Source organism: Ammospiza nelsoni, chromosome 2, assembly GCF_027579445.1.
Source record: "Ammospiza nelsoni isolate bAmmNel1 chromosome 2, bAmmNel1.pri, whole genome shotgun sequence".
In the NCBI taxonomy this organism is placed as follows: domain Eukaryota; kingdom Metazoa; phylum Chordata; class Aves; order Passeriformes; family Passerellidae; genus Ammospiza; species Ammospiza nelsoni.
In genome coordinates, this window is record NC_080634.1 from 28,689,536 (window position 1) to 28,715,469 (window position 25,934).

At 43.4% G+C, this 25,934-nt stretch overlaps 1 protein-coding gene across 2 annotated transcripts in view; it reads right to left on the minus strand.

Moving 5' to 3' along the window:
• GSK3B (glycogen synthase kinase 3 beta) overlaps positions 1-19,103 on the minus strand; it is a 149,968-nt gene extending 130,865 nt beyond the window's left edge. Inside the window, exon 1 of one of the 2 annotated variants that reach the window (XM_059466948.1) lies at positions 17,877-19,103. In XM_059466948.1, coding sequence (XP_059322931.1) covers positions 17,877-17,964 — 88 coding nt within the window. In that variant the 5' untranslated portion in view covers positions 17,965-19,103. The remainder of the gene's footprint in view (positions 1-17,876) is intronic. The other variant, XM_059466949.1, reaches the window with a different exon arrangement.
• Positions 19,104-25,934: the final 6,831 nt, after the last annotated feature.

A 25,934-nucleotide genomic window follows, 5' to 3' on the forward strand; every position in this document is an offset into this window, starting at 1 on the left:
TTTGCCTAATGCCTTGAGAGAAAAACAGCTTTCTAGAAAAGGTGTTGCTTTTAGTAGGTCAGGGATGTGAGAACAGTAAGTGGAAATAAGTGAGGCATTCTGACCAAAACCAGTTTTGGTTTCAATTCTTTTCCCCTTCACGAAATTCTTTAATAAAACATGTCAAGAAGATCAGAGAAAGAACTCTTCTGTCCACACCTACAATATATTGTTTCACTAAAAGCAAAAGGCACACTTAATTTATTACTTACAAGAAGAAAAAATAATCAAAACAAACCATACAAAAAATGACTAAAAAAAAAAAAATCAGACTAAGACATAAAATTTTGTTTAAAACAGAACTCAAGTAAATTTATCTAACAGCCTTCATTTATAAGGCTTACAAGTTTGATAAAGATATTCTGCAGAAAGCCTGACATGTACTTTCCAAAAACCAATGAAAAATCAGTACTTCATTATGACTTTTAAGTATTGTCCCCCATTTTTCTCCAATACAGTGAATTCATACATAAATACTCTAAACACCGAATTTAAAAGTCTAAGGTGTCACACTGATGGCTTACAGAAGGCTGTTCTAACAGGATAACCCCATTTATCTCAGGAATTCCACAGAAAAATAACTGCAATAATTTAAAATTGAGAAGGTAAGACATGCCTGTAATACTTTCAAATCAAACTGGTTTCCACCACATTTTAACATGCAGTACCAGTCAGTACAGTCTCTCATGTCAGACACTACTTCCAACCCCCCTCTAAATGTCAAATAATCCAAGTTCCAACCAGGCTGCACAAACAGGGACAGTGACAGTGAGAAGCAACTTAAACTTCAAGTGATACATGTTCCTTGCATAATACTCATTCATCCCTAACCTGGCATACAAGCAGAACATTGGTAGTTATGGACTTGAAAATGAGAAGGGGATTCCCCTAAATTATCTGTGAGCATTGCCAATATGCTAGAGGCAATGGCAAAAAATATTAATGTCTCTTCAAGAATGGCAGAAAAGTTGAACAAGTCAGACAAATCCAATAGAGGATAGAGTTTATTTTATTTATTTTCTCCTAATGGAAAAAATTCAGGAGAAAATTTTATGCTATCCCACAGACAAAATGCTTTTGTAGAGGTCTCAAATCCTAAACAGGAAACTGGAAAATAAGTCTGCTGGTATAGAAAATTCCTGAACTCAATGCAAGTCAAGACAATTCAACATCTGATAAAGCTTCATGGCTGCTCTAGTTACTACTAGCCACAAAGAAACATTTCATACATGTTCATGAATAACTACATTAGAATGTTTCTATTTATTCACTTTAGCTTTATTTCAGTCACTTTAGTGGTCTGGATGAAGGCACACAATTGTTCTTTAACAAGAGCAACCAAGGCTTTCTCTTCAAGCCACAACAAAGGATGTCTCCATATACACCAGAACGTCCCCTGAGCACGTCGGAGGTTGGTTTTTTGAATTTATGTTGCTAGTGTTATATAATCATGAAAACTTATCAGCTTTAACTTCTCATATATCTTACAATAACTGGAAAAGTAAAAAATATCTTTTAGGTTCTCAAGTCCAGCAACTTCTTGCTGAAGGATGCTATATTGTATAGCCCTGGGTATGCACTCAGTCAAGACAAGTCTAAGATGCATAGTTTTTCTTGAGGAAAAACATTCTAAAAAACCTTTTCCACTGGGTGGGGAGAACAGAAAATAGAGACATTTCACTAGAAAATATATCCTTTGGTAACTTCAGTGCTGTTATTTTTACACAGGCAGTGTACTTGAGAGAAGTAAAAGCAGCAATTAATGTTTGCTCACTCTGCCCCCATAGTACTTACAGAGAAGAAAATACCATTTACATGTGACTGTTTTACTAAAGTTAAGACAAAGATCATCAGTTTCACTTCCCAATTCGCCTTTCCCTGATATCCCAGCTCGTGCTTCAGACTGAACCGCTCTTTTTGTGAAGCTCAAGTAATCAGGTGGGTGTTTAGCTCTCCACATGTATCCTGAGCTGCAGCTCAACTCTGCTCACTTCCCTGTCTCCTCTGCAGAACACCCACCACAATCCCTTATCCCCCTGACAGCTGTGCTGCTCACCTGTCCCACTCACACCAGCATCCTTGTGCACAACCTTGTCCAGGCTTTCAGCACACGGGCTCTCCACAGCACGCTATTGCTAAGGCACCTGGACTGCCAAAAGTAAACAATTTGTCCCATAGTAAAGGCTGTTTAAAAACAGAAAAAGGCAAGATGCAGCAAAATAAGAGTATAAATTTTGCTTCTGTAGTCAGATTTTTTTGAGTGACTTTAGACACCATATTTTCTTCCCACTGGCAGGAGTTAGAAGAGTGGCTCAATGAAGTGTTTCTCCTTCATTCGCCTCCAAGAAAACTGTTCTTCTCCCCTGTAATAAAGTGCTGCTTTTGGGTACACCACATGACTTAATTAGCATGCTTAATTAAAAACTTCCCAGCTGGATCCACTGATCTGCACATGAATTTTAGTCCAAATCTAGAAACTTAGCCCACTTACATATGCTTCTACCACCATCTCTAAAAAGGCACCAAGACAGTATCCACAAAGTTCTGTTCAAAAAATGTATTTAAAACATTGGTAGGATATGAAACTTTAAATTCTCACTGCTTTCTTTATTTAAACCAAAGGTGTGTTGCTGCATTCTTTAAACCAGACCTATTATCAAGCTTGCTGTTCCACTTACTCTTTTCCCTCGAAGAAACACCACTGTATTTGTAAAACAGATTTGCACAGAACTGAAACTCACAAGAAAATACCCTTTTTGTGAATGTAACATCAGCTGAACTCTGGTATTGCAAACAATAAAATCAACATTTTCCAGAGAACTCCATTCAAGAGTTCTGGTTGCCTGCACTTTCAACAGATACTGAGTGCAAGAAATGTAAAGGACCAAGAAAGTGACATGTGACCATTTAAACCAAAGGAGACTTTAAACATGAAGACAAGTTACTAGTATTTTACAAATATGGAAGGGAAGGAGTGAGTACTTTTCTCCATTTCCTCTTCATGAGAAAGGCACTTTAATAATAACTGCATTAACTTAAAATTTCAGTTAGCTCACCAACAGCCTCATACTCATCTAATGCCCACAGCCAAGTTCAGGGAAGACAGGGGATTTAAGCATTTAATTTTGTTGTTGTTACTTAATTTGAAGCCTCATTTTCAGAAACCTCAATCTGAATGGTTCCCATAACCCAAAAAGACCACTTGGTTAGGCTCTACCTTACTTCTTTCCTTGCTCTCTCTTCTAATGCCAGGTTACTTTGTTGACTTCTTGTTGCTGTCACAGCACTGAAGAATGTCAGCAGAAGCATCCCAGTCTCTCACAGCTACCAACAGGGAAGGGGAACAAGCTTCCCACAATACACAAGTTGTAAACTCTTCCATCATTCAGATAATGACAGCTGCAGACAAAAAAAGAACTGTACGCCCTGGCAGTCTAAGCCATCTAAGAGATGGGACTATTTTGTGCCTGTTGAAGTCAGATCAAACACTAAAGCACAGCCTTAAGCCAAGCACTGCCTAGAAATGAAGCATGACCCTCTCCAGCAAGAGCCTCGCTTACAGCCAACCTTCTAATCCTTCCATCAGCCAAAGATTTCAAATGGAACAAATAGAAGGCATTTAGGACTACCACTGTACCTTAGCAGGACTTTAGTGAGTCATTTCTTCTACCTTTTTTTTTTTTTTGAGCAGAATAAAAGGGAAAAAAACCCATTAATTTGACATCTACTAACTTTTTCACATTCAAAATCATATGGAATGTGGAAGCAAGGACTCCACAGAATTTTACAATTCAGTTGTATTTACAGTTCAGGATTCCAACCTTCCACAGTAACTTCACATGTGTACAAAATAAGACTATAGCTTTGCGAGGCACAGAAAAAGCATTTCCTTAGTTCTAGTCAAAGCTTCTGTATCAAAAGGGAAACCATCTACCAAAATATAGATGATCATTTCAGCTCTTAAGTATCTTTATAGATTCTCATGTGACAATTCTAGACTTAACAGTTTCACACATCCATCTTACTTGCCAGAAAGCTACATATAAGTCAATTAAAATCCCTAAAAAATTTAGATAATAAAGTGACAAAAGGCAACACTTGAAGATCCTCTTTGAATCTTTGAATTTTGAGCTAATAAAATGAAAATAATGTAACAACTATCTACACTCCACAAATGTACAAGACCAAGAATGTGTTTTCTTTCTTAGTTTGTGTTCTATGCAACATCTGGTTTCTACACGCAATCTTCAAACACTTGTCCCTTTATTAGATTAAAGCTAAAGCAACTGCTGTGAACAGCCAGTAGTTATGTATCAATGGATGAATATTCTTCTTGCACTGGCATTACACACACAGCAATACACTCCAAGTTGTCTGGAGCAGACAGACATCCCTAACATAAGCTTGGTACCTATGCAGCTGGTGCAGTGTGGTCCTGGTCTCTGCCTGAAGCTCTGAGCAGTTCTTGACTTGTGCAAAATTCTTTTGTGTTGAAGCAAGAACCACAGGATGAAAACCTGAAGGAAAGCACTGCTTTTCTCAGGACCCACATGAAGCAAGATCTAGAAATCTCCCACAGAAAGGCTATGGTTGTCAAATGCAGTACAGGACTACCAAAGAGCAAGCTTTCCTTTCAACAATGCTTGCACAAAAAAATGAAATTCAGAGCAGATTTAAACCTCTAACTAAAAATACTCCCCAACTGCTTTTCCAAATACAGTATATTTACCTAAACTCCAACACTAAGGAAGCTCTATGAGTCTAGATATTAGAAAGATATTAGGAAGAATTTTTTTTTTTTTAACAGTGAGGGTGGTGAAACACTGGAACAGAAAGGTGGTGGGCACCCCATTTCTAGAAACTTCTGAAGTCAGATTGGACAGCACTCTGAGCAATCTGATGTGGCTGAAGATGCCCCTGCTCATTGCAGGGGGACTGGACTAGATGACCTCTCCAAGAATCTACCTTGCTTTTAAGTGTTAAAGCTGTGACCAGTTTCACAAATCCTTATCTCCACATCCACTCACTGCCAGCAAGCTGCCAGTAACACAAGGCTACCTCATCCCAAGGGGAGAAGCAAGAGGATCAGTGTGCTGTAACTGAAATTCTTCCCAAGACCACGCAGAAATAACTGGAATGACAAAGTAATACCATAAGGGACTACAGGCTGTCTTAATTAAAACCTCTCCAAACTTCTATATATAAACTACCTGGCAAGCATCTTCATTTTTCAAACAGGCACTACAGGGAATCTGACAGCCTTCCCTAATCTATTCCAGTGCTCCTGTTCTTAAGAGTTGACTTAACTAGCTTAGTGAAGTGTTTGCTTACAATTTAAGCCTACAAATAGTTTCATCTCCAGTTGGGAAGTTTTGTCTTTTCTTTCCAGCTATCTTTTATGTACTGAAAGGACATTATCAAAAGAAATCTCCCTTCCACCTCCTCTAAAAAAAAAAAAACAAAAAAAACTATCATCCAAAGGGTTTTCAGTTTTCCCCTAATAGCACTAAAGCGCTTCAGTTTCTTTAGGGGAAACTGAAAGTTCCTCTAAAGCACTTTTTTTAGACTTCTGACCATTTTACTTTGCCTGCAACTACTCTTCTCCCAGTACAATACCAAAACCAGATGCTGTACTTTGGCTCACTGGCATGCCAAGAAGTGAGACGGCTAACTCCATGTCTTTTACATGACACTGCCATCAATATATCCAGTAAAAAATTTGCTGGTTCTCAGCATTGGCTGACTCATGGCCACTGTGCAAATACCTGACCCCAGATTCTTCTCTGCAGATCTCCTACTGTCCCAGTTACCCCCAAACCCATTATCAGCACAGTCAAACCTGACTGAAGAACAGATGACATCCTACATTTCATCCTACTTAGGGTACCACTTGGTTAAGATAATTTTGAACACGTGCTTCTTACTCCTAGGAGCACCTCTGATAGTGCAATCCATAAGTCTAGAAATTTTACTTAGATCACTCACACACAAAACATTACTACACTAAACAAAAGTGCAGAAGGTCTGATTCTGCACATCCTTCCGCTTTGACATGAATCCTGACTTCAAAGAACATTTATTTTATAATGGCTGCAGACCTGTTCTTACACAAAAGTCATTTTCTGCCATGATATATAAAGTAGTTAACACTGTGAAAGTGAGCATACACAATATAAAGATAGGTCATTTGTAAGAACAGACATATTGGGTCAGATCAAGGCATTGCCTAATCCACTTTCCTGTCTTTGACAGCTGACATAAGGAAACACCCAAAAGAATAACATCCAAGCTATTAACAGGAGGTGTGAATACAGACATTTGCCTTGAATTATACATGTATATAATGCCACCTATTTTAAGCACATTCAGTAATTTTACCTAACAATAGTTCTCCAGCACTGCATGTTGTTACCCATATCCAACATCAGTTTAACTTAAAGGGAACTAAGAGCTCTCAGCTGCATAAAGCCAAAGAAATGAAAATGATGCAGTGACAAAATTACTGGAGGAAAAAAAAAAAAAATCACAGTATTCTGCACAAGTAGACATCTGAAGGTTTTAGCTGATGATGTGTTTTTAAACAAGAACTTTCATGCCACATAGCTGACTCCATTTACCAGCACAATCCACGGCTGATTTCCTTTTAAGAGGTTTCATTTATGTGGTCTACATATCCTTTTCTTCAAAGAACAGCCATGGGATGGGTCACTTTGTAAGAATCTGAGGAGCACCAAATTTTTTAAAAGGGCATCTTTTAACAACTTCTGGAGGCTTGCAGCTATTTATGCTAGTAACAAAAAGAAGTATTTTTTTTCTTAAATCTGTGCCAAGTTGAAGCAAAAGTGATTCATAACTGCACCAGCCTACTCTTCTGTGTCCTAGAGAAGAAATTCACTCTTGAACCTTCAGTAGGGACACCAACTCTCAAGTCAGACCGCCCAGCTTCCAATAATGTCACTACAGTTTCACTCAATTTTTCACATTTGAAGAGTTACGCTCTACATAGTCTACCCCCAGACATCCAAAGAGGTACATTTCATAAGGGAGAACATTCCAGATACAATTTACAAATCTGGTAGAATGTTAGAATTATTGCACTAGTTCTTTATATCTTCATTTTAGACTGGGGGAAAGGTATTTTGAGGTAGTTGTATATTTAATGTTTAATGACTTACTTTCCACCTATGCACAAATACTAGCAATATATATGGAAAAGCCGTTTCCGTGCACAGAATAACTCCAAGTTGGGTTGAAGAAGTTGTAGGAAACAAAAATGGTCAATTTAGCATTATTTGACTCACTGAAGATTTCCTAAGTATGAGATGGTTCCATATTAACACAGACAAAACAAGAAATCAAAGGTAAAAAGCACAAGAGATGTCCAGAGAAATCCAATGGATTTCAACAAACAAACCTCCAGGAGTTCAGGAACATCTGCTCTCTTCAGTGCCAGATGAAAGCTACTTACTCCTCTTCATCTACAGACAAATGCCCTATCCCTTCATTAACCACTTTTCCTGACAAAATCCTGGACATTACCTGAACTTTTGGAAGTACTTGCCTTTATTCTCTACTATTCTTAGAAATCACAGCACTTTCAAATACAGTCATAAAAACTTGCATCTGTAGTCTCAAAGCAAAACTGGAATAGCCTGTGTACAGCAGTCTTTGAGAAAGCTAGAGCTCAAAGTCCTTCCCATCAACTTTTTGTTCTCCTTACTTCATAAACACCCTGCATCAGTTCTACAATTTAACTGGCTACTGATACACTTTCCATACACTTCTTCCGCATATTTCCCAGAAAAATATTTTGCAGACCAGACACAGATGCCACCCCTAGCAGCCTTGGCATTTCCCCCCCTTACTGGCATATCTTAAGTCTGAAGGGTGTAAGGTGTACCTGTAAAGTACTAGCTGAGGGCTGCTCACTTCTGCAGCAAGGCCCAGGGCACCACAACTTCAGAACTCCACTGGAAGCACAGCAGTGCACAAGAACACTGGCAGAGGTGAAAGCACCACAGCACAGAAGATTGTACATGAAATGTGAGTAACCAGAGCAAGCAAGTTAAAAGATACACCTTAGCAGTCTTCCCAGATACTCAGACAAGAATACCATGAGCACCTTCGCATGTAAAGATAAACTTTTGCAATCATATATGTAGAGCAGTCTGATTTAAAGCAGAAGCCTTCACACGTAGCCTAGGTTTAAATTCCAGATCTCAGAACTCTAGATCATCTCCTCCTCTTCATGTCATATTTCTGACCATGCATATGTGTGTGTCTCTCTATAATCAAATACACATAAAAAGTAATAGAGCAACAGGAGCTGCTAGAGGACAACTTAACATGACTTTTCTCAGTTAGAATCTATTGATTTTGAAATAGTCTGCCAGGAACTCCTTCATAAATCCACTTTTAAGAAAAAAATCACTTAAAAGTAAAAAGGACAAAATAAACAAAAAACTCCACCCTACAATGTCAGAATAAATTAAACCTAAAAAGCATATGTAGATACTATATGTTTTAAATTAACGGTAGAAAAAATTTATGTTTTGCAGTTATGCCACAATGCAAGAATAAAAATTAAGCTTTCACCAGATATTTTGAAATGCAGACAGTGTCATTGTTTCAGTAAATATTTCTGAAGTACCATAATTATTAAAAGTTATAGTCACAGCATAAATATTTCTGCACTACTTCCTTTTAGGGTTGGCCCACTGTAATAAATATTTACAGTCAATCATTAACTGCTCAAACATTACCGCTGAAAAAATAGTCTGGGTTATTAAGAAAAAAAATAAATCCACAAACTATTGCTTAAAGCCAAGGCACTGACACCAAATAGAGAATGCTGCTCGCTGCTTCATGCATCTCTGTACCTGTCTCCAAAACCCCACTGGCATTTCAAATGTGCCACCTGGGAAAACAGCTGCTGTTCTGCTGCCAGAGATCCCATGTCACTTGTCATGCTTGAACCTTGTCAGCTTTCATGGACACTGAAAGCCAGCTACTCCAGCTGAAGGGAACTTCAGTCCACTGAAGTTGAATCTATCCCAAAACAGAAGAGACTTGCAGATTTGGCAGCATTGATTCCCCTAGGATCCTCCATTAAGCCCAATACATTTCTGAAACATGCTCTGATTGCTTGAATGACATCCAGACATTCCTGCTGGTGAGCTTCAAGAATCCATCAAACCCAACTGCCATCCCCACAACACCTGAATAAGAACCTATACACAATCCCAAACCAACCCATGCCCGCAAGTTTAAAGTTGAGCTCAATCTAAAATTGACAGCACCTTATTCTGGGAGCTGCAATTAAAGCTTTCCCTGCCCTCTCACTGACCAGTATCATCTGAAGTTTGGGCCCACAATTTCCAGAATAGTAAAGTTCTCCCACTCCACACAAACCTCATGCTTTTGTCTCCAGTACATTTAATAGATGTTTCACTAGAAAACCCAGACAAAGAGAAAAAATATCACCTAGCTTTCCATGGGCCTCTAAAACATTTCCCCAAGACTCAGATCAGCTCTGCAATCCATTGTGGTTACTAAAACATATTGGTAAATCTATTCCAAAGTCTCCAGAACTGGAATTTGATTAGGAAGGTTCTATTCTCTGAGGAAGACAGAAAAGAACAATTAACTTGCAACTGCTATGGTGCATGACTATACATACCAGTGGCTCCCAAGGCAGCACACACAATCATGAGTAAGATGGCAAGATTAGAAGTGAAATGGCCAACAGATTCATTCTTCTCAAGGACAACAGCATTTTCTGCTTCTTTAGGTTTCAACTGAGCAATTGTGGATATAAATAAACAAAACATTCCATCTACTCACCTGCACAGAGGTTGCTCTGCCTGAAAGCTTTGTTCTCTAAGTGAGGCACAAAACATTTTTTCTGATGCTGATACTGAACCCCATAAATTGAGGAAATACATTTATGGTTATGGGCTTCATTCATGGGGATACAGATCCGTGCCAAATTATTCACATTTACTTGGTCAACATCCAAATATTCAGTTTATTTAGGCTGATGAATTTGTGACCCCCTTCCTCCCTCTAGGAAACCTGCTCACACAGGTCAATTCATTGTGCTGCTTTTCTTAAACAGACACTTAAAACAACTAAGCAGATGAGATGGGGTGCAAGTAGCGTTGTATGCTGCATGTAAATGTTTACAGGAGGGTGTGAATCAAAAAACCAGACTGACACTATCAACTGTGACTAAATAGTTTTCCTCCTTCTACACAGAAAAAATAACCAAATTCTTCTCTGCAGCAACAGTCACAGTTTATCTTTCTGCAAAACATATTCTTGGCCTGTCTGAAAATTAAACAATTGCCTGCATTCCTGGCAAAAGACATTACTATGAGCTACAGGGCTTGTATCTGACAAGAATTACATTCCTACTAAAAAAGTCAAAAGAGATGATATGGCTGTAAGAAGTCTGCCTTGGTTGGAAAAATTCAGCTGCTGCTTCCCTTCCGGTTACAACTTCAGAGCCAACACCCAACTTTTCTCCTTCTAAGTGCTCTGACCCAAGACTGGCAATTTTTGCAGCTGCACTCCAACATTTACCCTCATGTACGTACAACAGCACAGTGCAGAGCCAGAATGTCTAAGTCCTATATACCCTCCACAGCATTGCTTATCCAGTGGCAACAATGAGCAGCATCCTCCCTTTCCCTTTTCATCAGCAGGTCTCTTATTATGATCATCTACTGTCAGGCACTTGGGCTACTAAAATGTTTCTCCATCTCAGTCCAAATGCCTGAAAAGACATGTCAAGCAATGTAACTATATCACTACATATTTCTGTGACATATCAAGTCTAAGAGACATTTTCAGACACAAATATACTTTCACCAATGCTACATTGGTCATTATACCCTTCAAAGAAAGAGAAACTCAGCCCTATTCAGACATATTACAAAGCTAAAAAGGTGTATTTTTCTTAGCTGTGTGTTCTCACTTCTGAGAGAAATTCACAAGCTGAAGTGAATTTCCTATGGCAGGCACCAAGGCCCACTGCAGCCCTGTATCACTGATCCTTCAGGAGACCTGACTCTGTATCACTCACACACAAACCCTGGAAATCATCTAGAAATTAACCAACGTAGAAAATAACTGGCAGCCCCCTTTCACCTGTGCAGGAAGCACTGGCACTGATACACAGTACACAGCCCCTCCCTCAGCTGATGTAACCAAGCCAGAAAACACACAGTCCCTGCCACAGAGACACAGCAAAGCTCCTGGCAAGGAGTGGAGCCAACCCTTCAGAAGGAGCTGCTGCTGTATGGCTTTTGTTACAAAAAAAAAAAAAAAAAAAAAAAAAAAAAAAAAAAAAGCACTGAGTTCTTGACATTGACAAGCTATCTTACCACTTTCCTTTCTTCCATTATAAGACAGACTAGGTGAGAACACAAATTGCCTTAAATGCTTAGATATACTTCCCGTCTGCAAGAGATAAAAGTACAGAGTGAACTGCTTTGCTTTATTTCCTTTTCTGAACAACAGACAAGTCATCTGTGGCAAGAGCACCTAATGAAAAGATTCTGTGATAGCACTGAACATACAAGAAAAATCACTGTCCACTTCTTGTAGAGGCACAGCAGTATGACTTCTGGGCAGCCACATTTCTGACAGCTCTCACAGTGATACGGGACTGCTTTCAGAAAGGTCTCCAACACGGATTTCTATTGAAATACCATCATGTCACCTCCCCTACTACCCTGACAGAACAGCAACACCTATAGGATACAGGATTGAGTCCAACATGCACTGTTTTCATGGAAAACACCTAAATAATGACTCTGTCTCTGTGGCATGGTAAGCTATCACCTATGGGGGCTGGAAGGATTCTGAAGAGGTGCTGAAAGCAAATCGTTATTACCCAAAAGTTTATAAAAGCTTCAGGTAGAGATTCATTCCAGGCTTCTGTTTAATGAGATCCAGCAGCACTGACCAGAACAATTGTCTGAGCACAACTATGATGTTGTAGCCACTTCTCACAGATTTGCATCTTGCTACCACATCTCACACCTTTCTCACCTCAAGATCAGACTGCTACAGTGCACTCAAGCAGTTACATTTTAAATAAATTCAAAAAATATAAACTGGCACAGACCATTATGCCTCCAAACTTCCACCTCCCCCAACGGCAGCATGCAGCACTTTGGAAACAATCCCTGTGGGATGGGAAGTGACAAGAGGGTGTCTGGTGTTGAAGAAAGGAGGTCTGACCTGTACACTGTGGGTTTTGAGCCTTTATGGCTGAAAGAGTACCCTCATTCATCACATTGTAAATGTCGTAATTGGCATTTATTTTCAACATACATAAATAAAACAGTACCTATGCGTGCAGCTTTCTAAAACAAGTTCTGAAGAGACAAATCTTTGAATTTTGAGTGGACTTGGATATTCTGTGAAGCAATCAAACTCTCAATATTTTCCATTTCCTAGTTGCTTGACTTTAAAAGTTTGTTTGTCTTTCAAGGCTGCTCCAGGCTGATGCTCATTAAATTCAGAAAGCAGCCAAGTAACTCCACCAGCCATATCGTTGCTGCAGGAGACAGCCACTTTAGCACTTCCCACACTAGCTATGGGTGACTAAAAGTCCTCAGAGTAAAGTTGATTTTTAAATTTTTTTAACAAAATCTAAAGAGAGAGAACTTCAGAAAAATATTCAAGTTTTGAGTTATCTACAGAAATGTAGATAACAGAGGTAACAGACTTTTCAGAGGTAACAGACTTCAATTTAAAATGGGACTCAGTCATTTAAAACAAAAACACTCCAATAGCTTGAACCAAGAGGCTTCAAGTGTTCTACAAGCACCTGGCACAGTTTAGCTACTGTGTTCAAATAACCAAGGGGTTTAGCGTTAATTCATTTCAGAAAATGCTACAGGTGATTACAGCATTGAGCTTGAACTGCAGGCTTTTTGCACACAGATACCCTGTACACCTTCAGAATCTTCTTCAGCCACCCATCCAGTTTAAGACAGAGCACGGGCTGAGGGAACAGCAACAGCCAATATCCCACAGATTCATATCACTGTGAAGATCTCTGATGAGTAAACTGAACACCAGTATTGGAAAATTCCTTTATATTTTATCTAAACAAGCTCTTAAAGATAGAATACAAGAAAATGAAAGAACTCTTTTGGGGCAATACAGGGAAACTCTTCAGGCTGTGGGGTGGTCTTCAGCTTTTCTCATCTCCCTGGCACTGCTTGTGATACCTACAAGGCCCTATCAAGCTGACAGATGAGGTGACACAACAACCTCCAGAGCCAGGATGCATACAGCAAGGAGCACACTCAAAAGCCATAGCTGTGGCAACAGGTGAACAAGACAGTTCCAACATTGCTAGGAAACACACAAGGTGAATCAAGGGGTAATACAAGAGGGGATCACCTCCAAGAAGCAGTGTAGGGAAGAGCAAGGCGCAGAACAAAAATGGAATGCTCAACTAGCTAATGGTATGAATGAAGAGGAAAGAGTGTGTCAGCATCAGAATTACGTACAGCACACAGTTCTATTCCTTTTCAGACTGCAAGGCACAACTTCGGGGCACTGTAACATGAAACACTTTCCACTCAGGCACACATGTCCATTAGCTGCCCCCCTCAGTGCATTTCTTTCCAATCTAGGAATGAGGAAAGCTGCTCAGCCAGCAGCAGTCAGAAAGCTGGACAGGGCTAGGATGAGCGACAGGCAGACACATAACGCTCAGCAGGCTTCTGGAAGGGAGTGATTTTCCTCTCTCCAGCAAGGAAAGCAGGATGGGCAGCTTTCAGTTTCAGAAACCAATTAGGCAGAAACTGCTATCAAAGCAAGAGAGGGCCCTACCCTAGCTGGGTTGAGAAACACCAGGTGGTTTTATCTCAATGGCTTTGCCAGTTTCAACAGCCCCACTCATTCCTGCTTGCTGAAGGTGCCCAGGGTGCCCTTTATCCAAGGCTCTTCCCACACACCCACCTGGACACCACACAGCATTAAACCAAACTGCCACCTAAACACCACTGCTACCTCAAACACCGTCACTTTTATGTAGTGGCTGGTGGAATAACCACCAAAGAGCAACAAACTCACAGACTTTATTCCTCCATGAACCATTTCTAAAGAGCCATCACACTCTGTCCAAACAATACACAGCAATATAGGCTTACCAAGCTATTGTGCTTTCAGGAGATTTTACAATACAGAAAAAACCCAGTGAACCTAAGAAGAAAAGAAAAACTTCAACAAATCCCAAGTTTGGCACCACTGAAACATTCTTCTGCAGAGTCCAAAATGAATTAATACAAGACTGTCCTTTAGATTTTGCAACCAAGAGTATGTGGTCAACATCAGAATTAGCTAAAGCAAATAAAACTGCCTTCCTCACCCTCCAAGTTGACAAACCCTGCCTAACCAATTACAGACCCATGACAGTCACACATGGAGCAAAAACTCTTCATGGCAAGTGTTAGCCAAGCCATTATTTACTGCAGACCATCAAGACATTTGGCTAGAGTTACAATAAGTACTGCTGTCTGCAAGGACTTGGTGTTACTTGAAACACTTCTATTTCCCAGAAGCTCAGAGAAGGAAAAAAAAATCAATTCTACAGTCATTAGATGAAAATTCTCAAACTGCAAACTTTGAGACTTCTATTTTTATACTGATATTTTTAGTCATGTGCTGCATGACTACCCTTTGTATTTCAGGATCATTTTTGTCCCATTTGAGAAACAAGGTACATCTGTAAGCAGTGTAAGAGCAACTAGGTGAAGAACAAAAAAAAACTTCAAGCTCCTATCTCTTCTCCTACTATAATGAGCAGGTTGATAGTATCAGCAAGTGGAAAACTGGAAGCTTAGCTCCCTCCTTTTGAGGGACAGGCTTAACACAAGGAGTACACATGGGTTTTTTTGTTCAGGGAAAGCCTGCAAACCCAGCAATACAAACCCACACAAAGAATACCCTATTTGAGAACTATTTCAAGGTAGAAATCCATATGGTTGAGTGATTTCACGACCACAAAAATATAAATAGAGAAATAAAAATAGTCAGATTTCAGTAGACAGAGGTACAGCTTGAAAGAGATACATGAAAGCCATGGGGTTCCTACTGTTGCAGAGATGTTAAAACCCTTGTAACATCCCTGACAGAGCAATGAGAGCAGCATGCATGAGAAGTCATTTTCCCCAACAGCCAAAGGAGAAGCAGCTGTTGGTAACCCCTCATCCTTCCATTCAAGGCTTCACCCAGTTACCAACTTCTGAGAACATATTCAATCTAACAAATTGCTCAGCAAAGAGGTGAAAAATCCTTGCTCACTCTTTCCTGCCCATACACCTTGGGAAGAAATGCAATGACAGCAGGGTTCTAGTTCTGCTCCTCCCAGGAAGCACAAGGAACAATGAACCCTCCTCCAGTATTTTATGAATCCTTTTCTCATCCCTTAGATCAATCCTTCCTAGGTAACAGTTGCAGCACTCAGCCAGGAGAAGCAATGGCTGCAACAAACACCAGAGCAAGAGTGACTTCATCATCTGATTTCACCCCTCCTTACAAATGACAGCAAAAAGGCTGACATCAAACAAGTCAGGTTTTGCTTCCAAAAGACCCACACCAAGACAGAAGCAATGAAGATGTCTGACACACTCAGAAGATACCAATCCATCAATTTTCATCTTCCTCACAAGGACTCTTTTGTCCCGGCTTTAACTCAAACTGGCTCAGAAGGTAACTAAGTATCAGCCTATAAATATATATCAAAACAAAAGAGCCGACCTAACTGTTCACCACACAAGCACTCCACACTGGCAATACACAGCTTGCTACATCATGTGATAAGATGTTATCAAGACTCGGCTAACCAGAAAAATAAAACCTTTTTTGACACCCTGGAATTTTTCTCACTTAAAAAGCAAAGAAAAAAAGTTAACTTCCCAGGCTGTCTTACATGGCTGGATTAACTGCAAATACAAACTACACTTCCCACAGAATCTTTGAACGTGGTTCTCTTGCTTTGTTCTGACATTTTTTTCCAGACAGCAGAAGGACCAGGAGCACATGACTAGAGCGACTGGGGGGGTTATCACAAGTGCATGCGCTTTCTGTTACGGCCTTTGTTTCTCCCTCAGTGTTGTACACTTGGGATTGAATCGTATTTGCAAACTTGTTAGTCTGCATCAGTTAGCACCCCCTTCACAGGCAAGCATCTGTCTAGTCTTTGACCTCAAATAAACGGGAAAGGAGCATCAATGACCTTTCAAGAATCAAGCTGCAGAGCCTGAATAAGGCAGATTCAGTTGCTGAGTATGACAGGTTGAGGTCTCGCTCGGTTTAGACAGCCACCTGCAGAAATACTGATCAACAAGACCTGCTTTCCATTCCACAGGCACATAAAGTGAGCCACTAAATTAAAATGGAGTCACCCACAGTTCTCCTCCGTACAGATCAATAATCCCTAATAAATACTAATGCTGGACCTGATCAAACCTATGCTGTCGTGCTGCTAATACGGGTTACCTGCACCCATGGTTTTTGGAGGGCTGCTGGCACACTGACCATGCAGGGGACTACAGCCCCTGAGCCAAATGCTCTCTTCAAGGCTTCAACCACAGTGGAAGACATTTCGGTGCAAAAAAACCTACCAATATTTCTCATCTGTCAAAAAGCTCACACTCTGTCAGCGCTCTGGCATGAAACATACAAGCCCCTGCGATGGATACAGGCATGTAGCCACAGAGCCATGTCAGGTGTGGCTTTACACGAATATCAAATAGATCAATGGAATGGGAACGCATATCGAGCATTCCTGGTCCCATAAAATGTCATCCTGCATTTCCGTAAGAAAAAAGAAAATATCTCTGAAAACTACACTGTTCATATGAATATGGAAGAACAATTCAGGTCTTAATGTGAACATATTCAAATCAGCAGTAAAGAAATTCCATATGATAAGCACATAGCTGATCTATAGCAACTCAGAACTGGGCCTTTTTGTATCAGCAATGTACATTTGTTCAGGTTTAATTCATATTTTTAATTCACATAAACCAGTTAACCCTGACGGATAGAATACGAAGAATGGGCACACATTAAGCATTTCTGACATGTCTGTGCAGAATAAAGCACAGGCCTCATTCTTAAAAAAATATTCTTCTGATCAGAAAATTGGGAAAAGAATGCCAAGCCTGACATGTGAGCCCACGGAGTAGTTATTTCAAAATAAGCATTTTCTTATGCCTTCTTCTGAGCATTTTACCAGAGCCTGGAGGATATTAGAGACACCTTTTGTAAGCTCCCCTCCCCCTCCTTTTTTTTTTTAATGGGCTGGACTAAAAGGTGCTCACACCCGATCTACGGGTGCATGGAAAAACCTTCCATGCTCTCTCCCCTTAACAGCCAGGAGTGCTTTAAAAAAAACCCTCAAAAAAACACATAATGAACGTGAATGTCACGGTCATACCTGTGTGCCCGCAATTCGCTTCCTCCTTTCGGTGGGAGGAGGGGGGGAACGAAAAGGAAATACAGACTACGGAGCTCCCAATCCGTTTCACAAAGGGGGAAAAATGGCTTTTTAATGAGCCAGAGGCCGCTGGCAGCGACCGGGAGCTAAGGACGAGGACAAACCCACCGGGATTTTCCGTCCAGCAGGCCCCGAACGGAGCGGCGGCGTGCGCCTATTCAAGGTTAATGGGGGGGGAAGGGGAGAGAAAGGAGCTGCCGAGGCCGGGGCTGGGGCCAGGCTCCCTTCGCCGCTCCCCGCCCGGGCGAAGGGCGGGGGCAGCCTCCCCGGCCCTCACCCCCCCACCCGAGGGGAGCAGGATACTCACGGCTGACTTTCATGCTGCCGAAGGCCGAGGGCTGCTGCACCGGCTTGCAGCTCTCCGCGAAGGAGGTGGTCCTGGGCCGCCCGGACATGGTCTCTCTCCCGCTCTGCCCCAACGGCGATCACCTCTCTCCTCTTCCTGCCTTCGCCCTCCGCCTCGCCCCGGCGGGCCCGTCTGCCGCTCCCTCGCTCGCTCAGCTGCAGGAGACGGGTGGGACGCGCCACATGAAACGCCGGGACCCCCCCTTCCCCCCCCGGGGAAGCCCCCTCCCCTCTCGGTCTCTGTCGCCCGGCGGCTGCTTCTTCTTCTGCTTCCTGCTGCTCCTCCTCACGCCGCCCGCTCCTCACACGATCATCCTTCCCGGCCGCGCCGGTGGGTCCGAGAGCCGCCTCCCCCCGGCGCCGCTCCCGAGCGAGGGGGGTTCGCTGGGCCTCGCTGCCCCCACCCCGGGCGCCAGTCACATGGGGCGGAGGCTCGCGGCCCGGCTCCTCCGATCCCGCCGCCGCCGCGTCTCTCTCCTTTTATTTGCTATATCTCTTTTTTTTCCCTTTTCTTCTTTTTCTTTCTTCTCTTCCTTCCCCCCTCCCCGTTCCTCTCCTTCCCCCTCGCCTCTGAGGGAGGCGGCAGGCAACGGGACTATTTTTTTCCCTGGCGGAGGGATTCAGGGCACCGCCGAGCGGAGGCGATGCGGCAACGAGTCGCAATAGGATCCGGTGGTGGCGGCGGGATCCGCGGCGCGCGGAGGGGGGTGAGGCGGCCGGGCGGCCTCGCTGCTCGCTGACGCTGCTGCTCAGTGCGGCGCTGAGGCGGCGGCGGCTCCGGCGGTGCGGCCGCTCATTGCGCCCGCACGGGCAGCTGGCGGCGGCTCAGGCAGGACAAGCTGCACTGCGGGCGGCGGCCGGCGGCGATTGCACGGGCCATGACGGCGGCAGTTTCCCTGCTCCTTCTCAGCCCGGCTTCAGAGTGCTGGCGGCGGTCGCCGCTTTTGCTGCTGCTTCCCCAGGCGCCCAAGGCACATAGGACTCGTCCGCCCGGCTGAAGTCTCCCGCCGGGCCCCCCTCCCTGTTCCTGCCGATCAGTCCCTTTGTCCCCGCTGCTCCCTCCGCTGCGTGCCGGGCTCCCGCCGCTGCGCTCTGTGCGTGCGCCAAAGCCGCGCAGCCGCCCGTGCCCGCCGCCGCCCCACGCTGCGGAGCAGCCGTAAGCGCCGTCTGTGAATACCCGACCGAAGAGCCCGGCGCGCCCGCGAGCCCCCGGCCCGAGGCCTTTACGGAAACTCCCGAGCCTTTTCGGGGCCAATCCTGAGGCTGTTACAAGAATGCCTGTAACTGGCCGGAACCAATCACGGAAGCACCGCGGGCGCGACCGATTCTCCCCGAAGAAAAGCGGAGACCCAATCGGAGCACGCCGCCGCCGCCCTAGCAGCGCGGGCGGACGGCCAATGGAAAGGAGGGCTCTCTTCCGGCCATCGCCGGGCCAACCCGAGTGGAGGCGAGGAGGGAGAGCCAATCAGGAGGCGCGCTGCCTCCGTCACCCAGCCCTGGGACGTCTTCAAGCCGCAGCCCGAGGCGAAGAGCGCCCGTGGGCTGCGATTGGCTGGCGGCGATGAGGCTGCCTGCAGGGAGCCAATCGCGAGGCGCGGGGCCACGGGCGCGCCCGCTCCCGACGGGGCACGGTCGCTCACCTCTGCGGGGGCCGGGGGAGGGCAGCGCGCATGCGCAGTGCGGCGGGGCACCGCCCCTCCGGCGCGCCCCCCTGGCCCGTCCCGCTGGGAGAGTGTTAAGGGGCAGCGCGAGAGGAAACCCGAAAGTGTGGGGTTTGTGCCCAAAACCCGGCAGGCACAGAGGGTCTGCTTCAGTGAGCCGTGAAGGAAATGGCGCTGACGCGCGCAGTGCTGCCACAGAATCACAGAACGATTTGGGTTGGAACGGCTCTTTCAAGACCTTTCAGTTCCCACCCCCCTGCCACAGGCAGAGACACCTTCCACTACACCAGGTTGCTCCAAGCCTATCCAACCTGGCCTTGAACATTTCCAGGGATGGGCCATTCATAACTCCTCCGTGTAGCCTGTTCCAGTGTCTCATGTGAAGAATTTCTTCCAAGTATCTAATGTAACCCTACCCTGTTCCAGTTTGAAGCCATTCCCTTTGCCCGGTCACAACAAGTTCTTGTGAAGAGTCCCTCTGCAGCTTCCCAGCAGGAGACGGAGAGGTTGAACAGTCATGGATGTGCTTCATGGAGCCCGTTCTGCACAAAGTGGGCCAAGCAGGGGAAAGAAGATGAAGGCTCATAGAAAGTCCTCCCGGTTCAGCTGTTAACAGCAGAATTTCCTCACAGGAAACACAGCTTGTATTGAGGCACTAAACACCCTCATCGTTAGGTCCCACTGCCACCATAGATTGAGCTTGGCCCTGGCCAGAGTTTCAGGCACTGTTCTGGAAGAACTTGTCCTTGTTCAGGGCTCTGGAGCATCCCTGGGGGCAGCAGCTCCCAGCTCTGGCACAGGCAGCACTGGAGCCCTGCTGCCTGCTGTGAACTCAGTGAAATTACTCGGCAGACATCAGCAAAAATGGAGCACCGCTTGCTTATGCCATTAAAAAAAACAAGAAGTGCTCCTGCCAGAATAGTTTATACCACAAACAAAATAACTTGGACTAGCACGAACATATTTTGCCAGTGTTAGAGACTAAGACTGCTGTTTTCTTTTAAGGCAGCAAAATATTGCCAGGTTTACTTTTTTTGCAGCCCTGTTCTGAACACCACTGCTGTGTGACCAAACAAAGACCTGGCCAAAGGCAACTGAAATTTATCCTTTACAAGAGGTGTTTTCCAGAGCCAAAAACAAACCCAGTCTCTCAAAATGATCCTGTTCAACATTTTGCTCGCCCTGGGGTGGTTGGCTTGCTGGAAGCCTTTTTTCTTGCCTGATAAATGATGAGTGGTTTTACCTACTGCAAAGGCCATGGGACTGTTTAAGGTTTGATTCTTCAGGATCTACCTCTGTACAGCTGGGAGCCTGACAGGTGAGAGTGCTGTGCCCTAGCCAGGGCTAAGAGACACTGAAGTCACAGCACAGGAGTGGTACTGCAGCCACCCCAAGCCACCCTACCCTACTCATTGTTCCAACCCCCTCTGAAGCACCACTGTGTCAAATGTTACTTAGACACAGCTTCAATGAGCTGCCAACAGTGAAAATGACATTGTCTCTACTGTTTGCAGAGCAGTTGTTAAAAATTAGGGTTACAGATTGGGTTAACTCACTGAAGAACATTCTTACATAAAACAACACAGTACATATGCCACCAGGCTGTGGCCAGCTCTCTTGTACCTGAAATGTACCACCAGGCATTCCAGTCATTATTTTTTCTGGCTTTGGGCATCAAAATGCTAACACAAATCACATTTTCTTATTTTCTGACAAAGTTCTTTCAAATTACTACATAAACAGGAGAACTGACTTAGGAGAGACAGCCGAGCTTTGTTTCTTGAAAAAGTTGGCAGTCTGAAAAACAGCAGGTGGGGGAGGGTGAGCTCTTTGCTTTTCAGCATTTGCTGTTACTCATGATAGTGGTAAATAAAAATCAGACCAATGCATAATTTATACTGATGGTGCCCATTTGAAAAATGTCCCTTAAAGCTTGGTAATGAGTCTGCAACTTGATAGTAAAAATGGGAAATCAACTTCATTTCCTTACAGAGAACAAGCTACTTCAAGAAAATAAGTTTGTGCTTGTTCTCCTTTACCTGGTATAGCCCTTCTCTAAAATCACCCTGTTTCCTCCTCAATACCAAAGTAATCTGTATCAAAACCACAACTTGGTTCCTACTAATGACACTTTTCTGAATACCAAGCCTACCCATCCACAGGGGGAATGCATATTACAAAAATCCCAGCTGCAGTATTTTATATTCGGCAGTCCTGCGCATATTTCCATTTCATAATTAAGCAACCAAGTCTCCAAAGCCTGTCCATTCAAGTTGTAGTATCTCCTCATCCACCAGCACACCACAACCGTGTTTTAAAGTAAAATTATGATGTCTTTGAGGGGATGAAAAAGCATAAAGCACCTCCGATTTCTGTTAGTCTGTTCATAGATTCTTTCCTTAACTAAGACTACTCTCAGAAAAACCCTAAACACACAATAATGGCATCTATTAAGCTTTCATCCTCAATTTCAAAAATGGACTGACAATTAAAACCATTTGTGAGAGTCATGAGTGAGCTAGTTGCTTTTTTAGACTGAAAGATTCTCTTTTGACAACATTGCAAAGTCCATATTTATTTTTGGCCCCTTGGCTGATGAAATGACCTCCCTTTAGAATCTGCAAATATAAATAGAATTGACGTTTTAATGATGAGTTTTCACAAGCTATTGTAACCCAGCATCCTGAGCATCAATATTGTTCCAAGTCTGGCTGCATGGGGCAGTTTTACACCTGCTGTGTCTCTGTGATGTGCAAGTGCCCAGGAAGGTTGCCTGAATACGTGAGGTGTCCAAGAGAAATCACTGAGGTGTTATCTCTCTGAAATGCCATAAGGTGGCAGTGAATTGGGAAATTGGTACAACTTCTGGGCAGAACAAAGCTCTAAGGAGCTCGAGACAAGAGTAGGGGAGGGGTTTTGTTTGCTTTTATAGGGGTTTTCATTTGTTTGCATTTCATATATCAGCCATAAACTTCAATCATTTTAATCAGACACTGAATAGGCCTGCTCCAACAGGAACTGGGAGACGGTTCCTGCACAGGAACTCCTGCTATTTTCTTTCTCCATTGCTTCCTTTTCAAGTGATCAGCAGGAAGATTTTCTGTTTGCTTACCTTGCAGCTCTTGCTGGGTCATTCCATCACAAAGGCATGGTGACAGGCCTACCTCTTGCTAGTCTGATAAGGATGAAATGATTCAAGGCTGTTTTGAGCCTTGCTATGCTAGAGAATCTAAATTATAGTAATGGATCTACCAGTCTTGTGTCTAACTTTTCGATATTGCCAAGGCAATTTAGAGAAAAATTTAGTGAGACATTATAATGGCTTGTCTCTTGTTTGATTGGCATGGGCAAGCTCAATAGTTATGGTTGAACTTTAACTTTGCTTTTTTTTTTCCAGTGGAAAATCAGCGATTGTAACAGTAACAAATTTACCGATTGCCCAGGCGTTAATGATTAAACAATAAATCCTGAAAAGTGGTTTTGATTTTTCTCCCAGAACAAAACCCAAAGGAATCCATGTTTAGAACATAGCAGTTGCATGTATGTTTCTGAGCAGGACACAAATTTTTAATCCTGAGAACCCACTATGTTGTAATCACTTCCTGTCACAAAATATGTCATCACCAACAGTTGCTTCAGAGCACAGCTGATGTTTTGCTGATCTGGGTGTGCGTGGGTGCTCCTAGTCCTTGCAAGATCCAGGTAACTTTGCCAGAACCAATAAAGCCAAATGATCCAAACAGTTCAGTGTAACAGGAGCTACAGACAACTTCTGTATTCCAATTTGTAGGGGAGGTGAATGAGCAGGGACATCAAATACAGGTTCATGGCAATCTTGCAACACGTGGAAAACGTTAGTGACTCAGGCAAATGCATCCTTCTGTGGAATTAAGTTCTCCCTGCTGATGTTCTGCACACGTTTCAGGTTGGTTTTATCCACTAGCTCTTGACAAAGGCATCAGGTTTCCCATCATGCCAGAAGAACATCTTGTTCAGTTGGACAGTTGCCTTTGCCCCAGAATTTGTCTGACCACGCTGTTTTCATAGATAACCCTGGAAAACAACAGTGTCCAGAGCCAGAGAAGCTCTACCAGTCTAATGAGCTTTTGACAAGTCTTCCAGATTCTTGTTTTCTGGAAAGCATCATTTATGCCTATTTCCTCAGGAATCTGAAAGGGTTCGAATCTAGAAAAAATGTTGGTCTCTCCTGTGTGTATCATCTCACTCACATTAGATTCAGTCAAGCAGCCCAACACTGATGTCCCTTTGCTCTCTCTGTACTACAGTTTTGGTGGAAGGCCCTGTGACTATCCCATTCTCACAGTTTCCCTGCTTCCCCAATCAACTTCCAAACTGGCTGTTGAGGAGACTTTTAAAGTAAAGAGAGTTAAAGCCAGCCTGATCCTGAGGCCTTCAGTTCTTTTGAGAAAACCCTGGAGGGATAGACAGCCCTAACTACAGCCCCAGGATTAAGACTACTCTTTTAGCTGGATCTTGGTAGACATATGGAAGAGGCATGAGCAGGGAAAAAGAGCCAGGCTGGCTTTCCAAGTCATCACAGTGACCTAGAAGTTGTACCAGGAACCAGGCACAACAGCCAACAAAGGAGATTTTTCTCCACTTCCTCCTTCAGACAGCTGGGGGATGTTGCACCAGGGTGATGAGGTTTATTGTGCCTTCTCACAAACGCAGGAAGAGGATTCGCTGGTTCCTATTGAAATAGTTTTTGGAAAGAAAGCATTGCACATGCAAATGCAAGGTGCCAAGAGGAGAAGAGGCTGTTGAGAATAGGTGTTTGCACCACCAAAGAAGCAAAGAAAGCAGCAATAGGCCTGGTGAAGCCTGTCTGGGATGCCGTCCTTGCTGGAAGGACTCTCTGCAGAACAAAATTGCCATCCTTAACTGCAGTGAAATGCTCATCCAGCTCTTGCTGTTGCAGCTGTTTTTACCCTGGCTGAGAATAACTGCATGGGTACAGGTCTCCCCAGGACAGCCAGCTCTGTGAGGGAGAAAGTGGACAATAGTGCTTGGTGGGTAAGAGCTATTCTTGATATCCACAAGGCAAGCCGTGCTATAGATGTTTGCCGAGAGAAATGATTGCTCTGCAGAAGACAACACATAGCAAAATGGTTGAATAGAGCCATCAAACCTTGCTCATACATCAGCTACAGCAGTGACCTTGTACTGTTGTACATCTCGCCTGTGAACTGGGGTCTCTGGTTTGCAGTCTTGCATTAAAAGTGGTGATTCTCTTCAGAATCTGGGAGAAAATGCACAGCTAATTATGAAGTGGCCAAAAATGTAACAGTATTTTCATTTAGTTCATTGAGGTTTTGCCAAGCAGTCTAATTGATTTAATGATCCCTGTCCCTGGCTGCTCACTAATCACCATCGCACACTACTTCCTTCATCTTTGGCTGGCAAATGGTTACTAATTGTTGCTGCATCTTGCATTGTACATCTGGTGTTGACAGCTGTCCTTGCCCTGAGATGGAGAGACAGCTGTTTTTAAATGGAAAGCTCTCTCTCAAATCTCTAAAACATCTGGGAAAAGATGGCACTGAAACTGAGCTATCAAATATAAAAAGTTAGCAAATATGTGGACAGGCCAGAGGGTCTGCAAACACAAAACTTAAAAGTAGACACAGGAATCAGAACAGAGAAGACTCTCTGCTATGTCTTTAAAACACAGGTCCTGGGTGTTTCCCATAAAACATGACTCTTTCCCCTAATTCCCTGTAGACTGCTTGACATCATAAAATCTTTTACACTCTGCACACCTAATTTGATCAGGCTAACAACCCATGTTGCTTTTGCTTCAGCCTAATAGACATAATTCAAAAGCCTTTTTAAAAGGCAGGATTCAGGATCAGGCAGCAAGATCTAACCAGCTGGAAACAAGAAACCAGTAGCATGAAAGCACCAAAAAGCCCTAGAAATCAATGGAAACAATTGCATTCCTTAAAAAAATAAGCCCAACCAATCTTTTCCAGAATCTCCTTTCCTCCTGAACATTTTGTGACCGTGATTGTTACGAGGAACCTATTTTTTTCCTCTGCCTGTTTATTTTGTGTATTTAGCAGCACTGAGCCGTACAGTCCATTGTTTTGCTAATGGTCAGCAAAGCTTATCTCCTGATCTAGCCCAGCGCTATTGCTCACATGCTGTTCTGCAAGACTTGGATGAGCACTCCTCTCAGACCCTGCAGAGGCTGCAAGCCAGCAGCGTGAGCAAGGTTGAACTCAACAGGCAACAATGAGCAGGCATGTAAGGACACAGAAAGGAAATGGGTGAGCTTAAAGCAGGTTATCGTGACTGGAGCAGGAGACACTGCAAATGACCCCTAAGAAAAGAGTCTG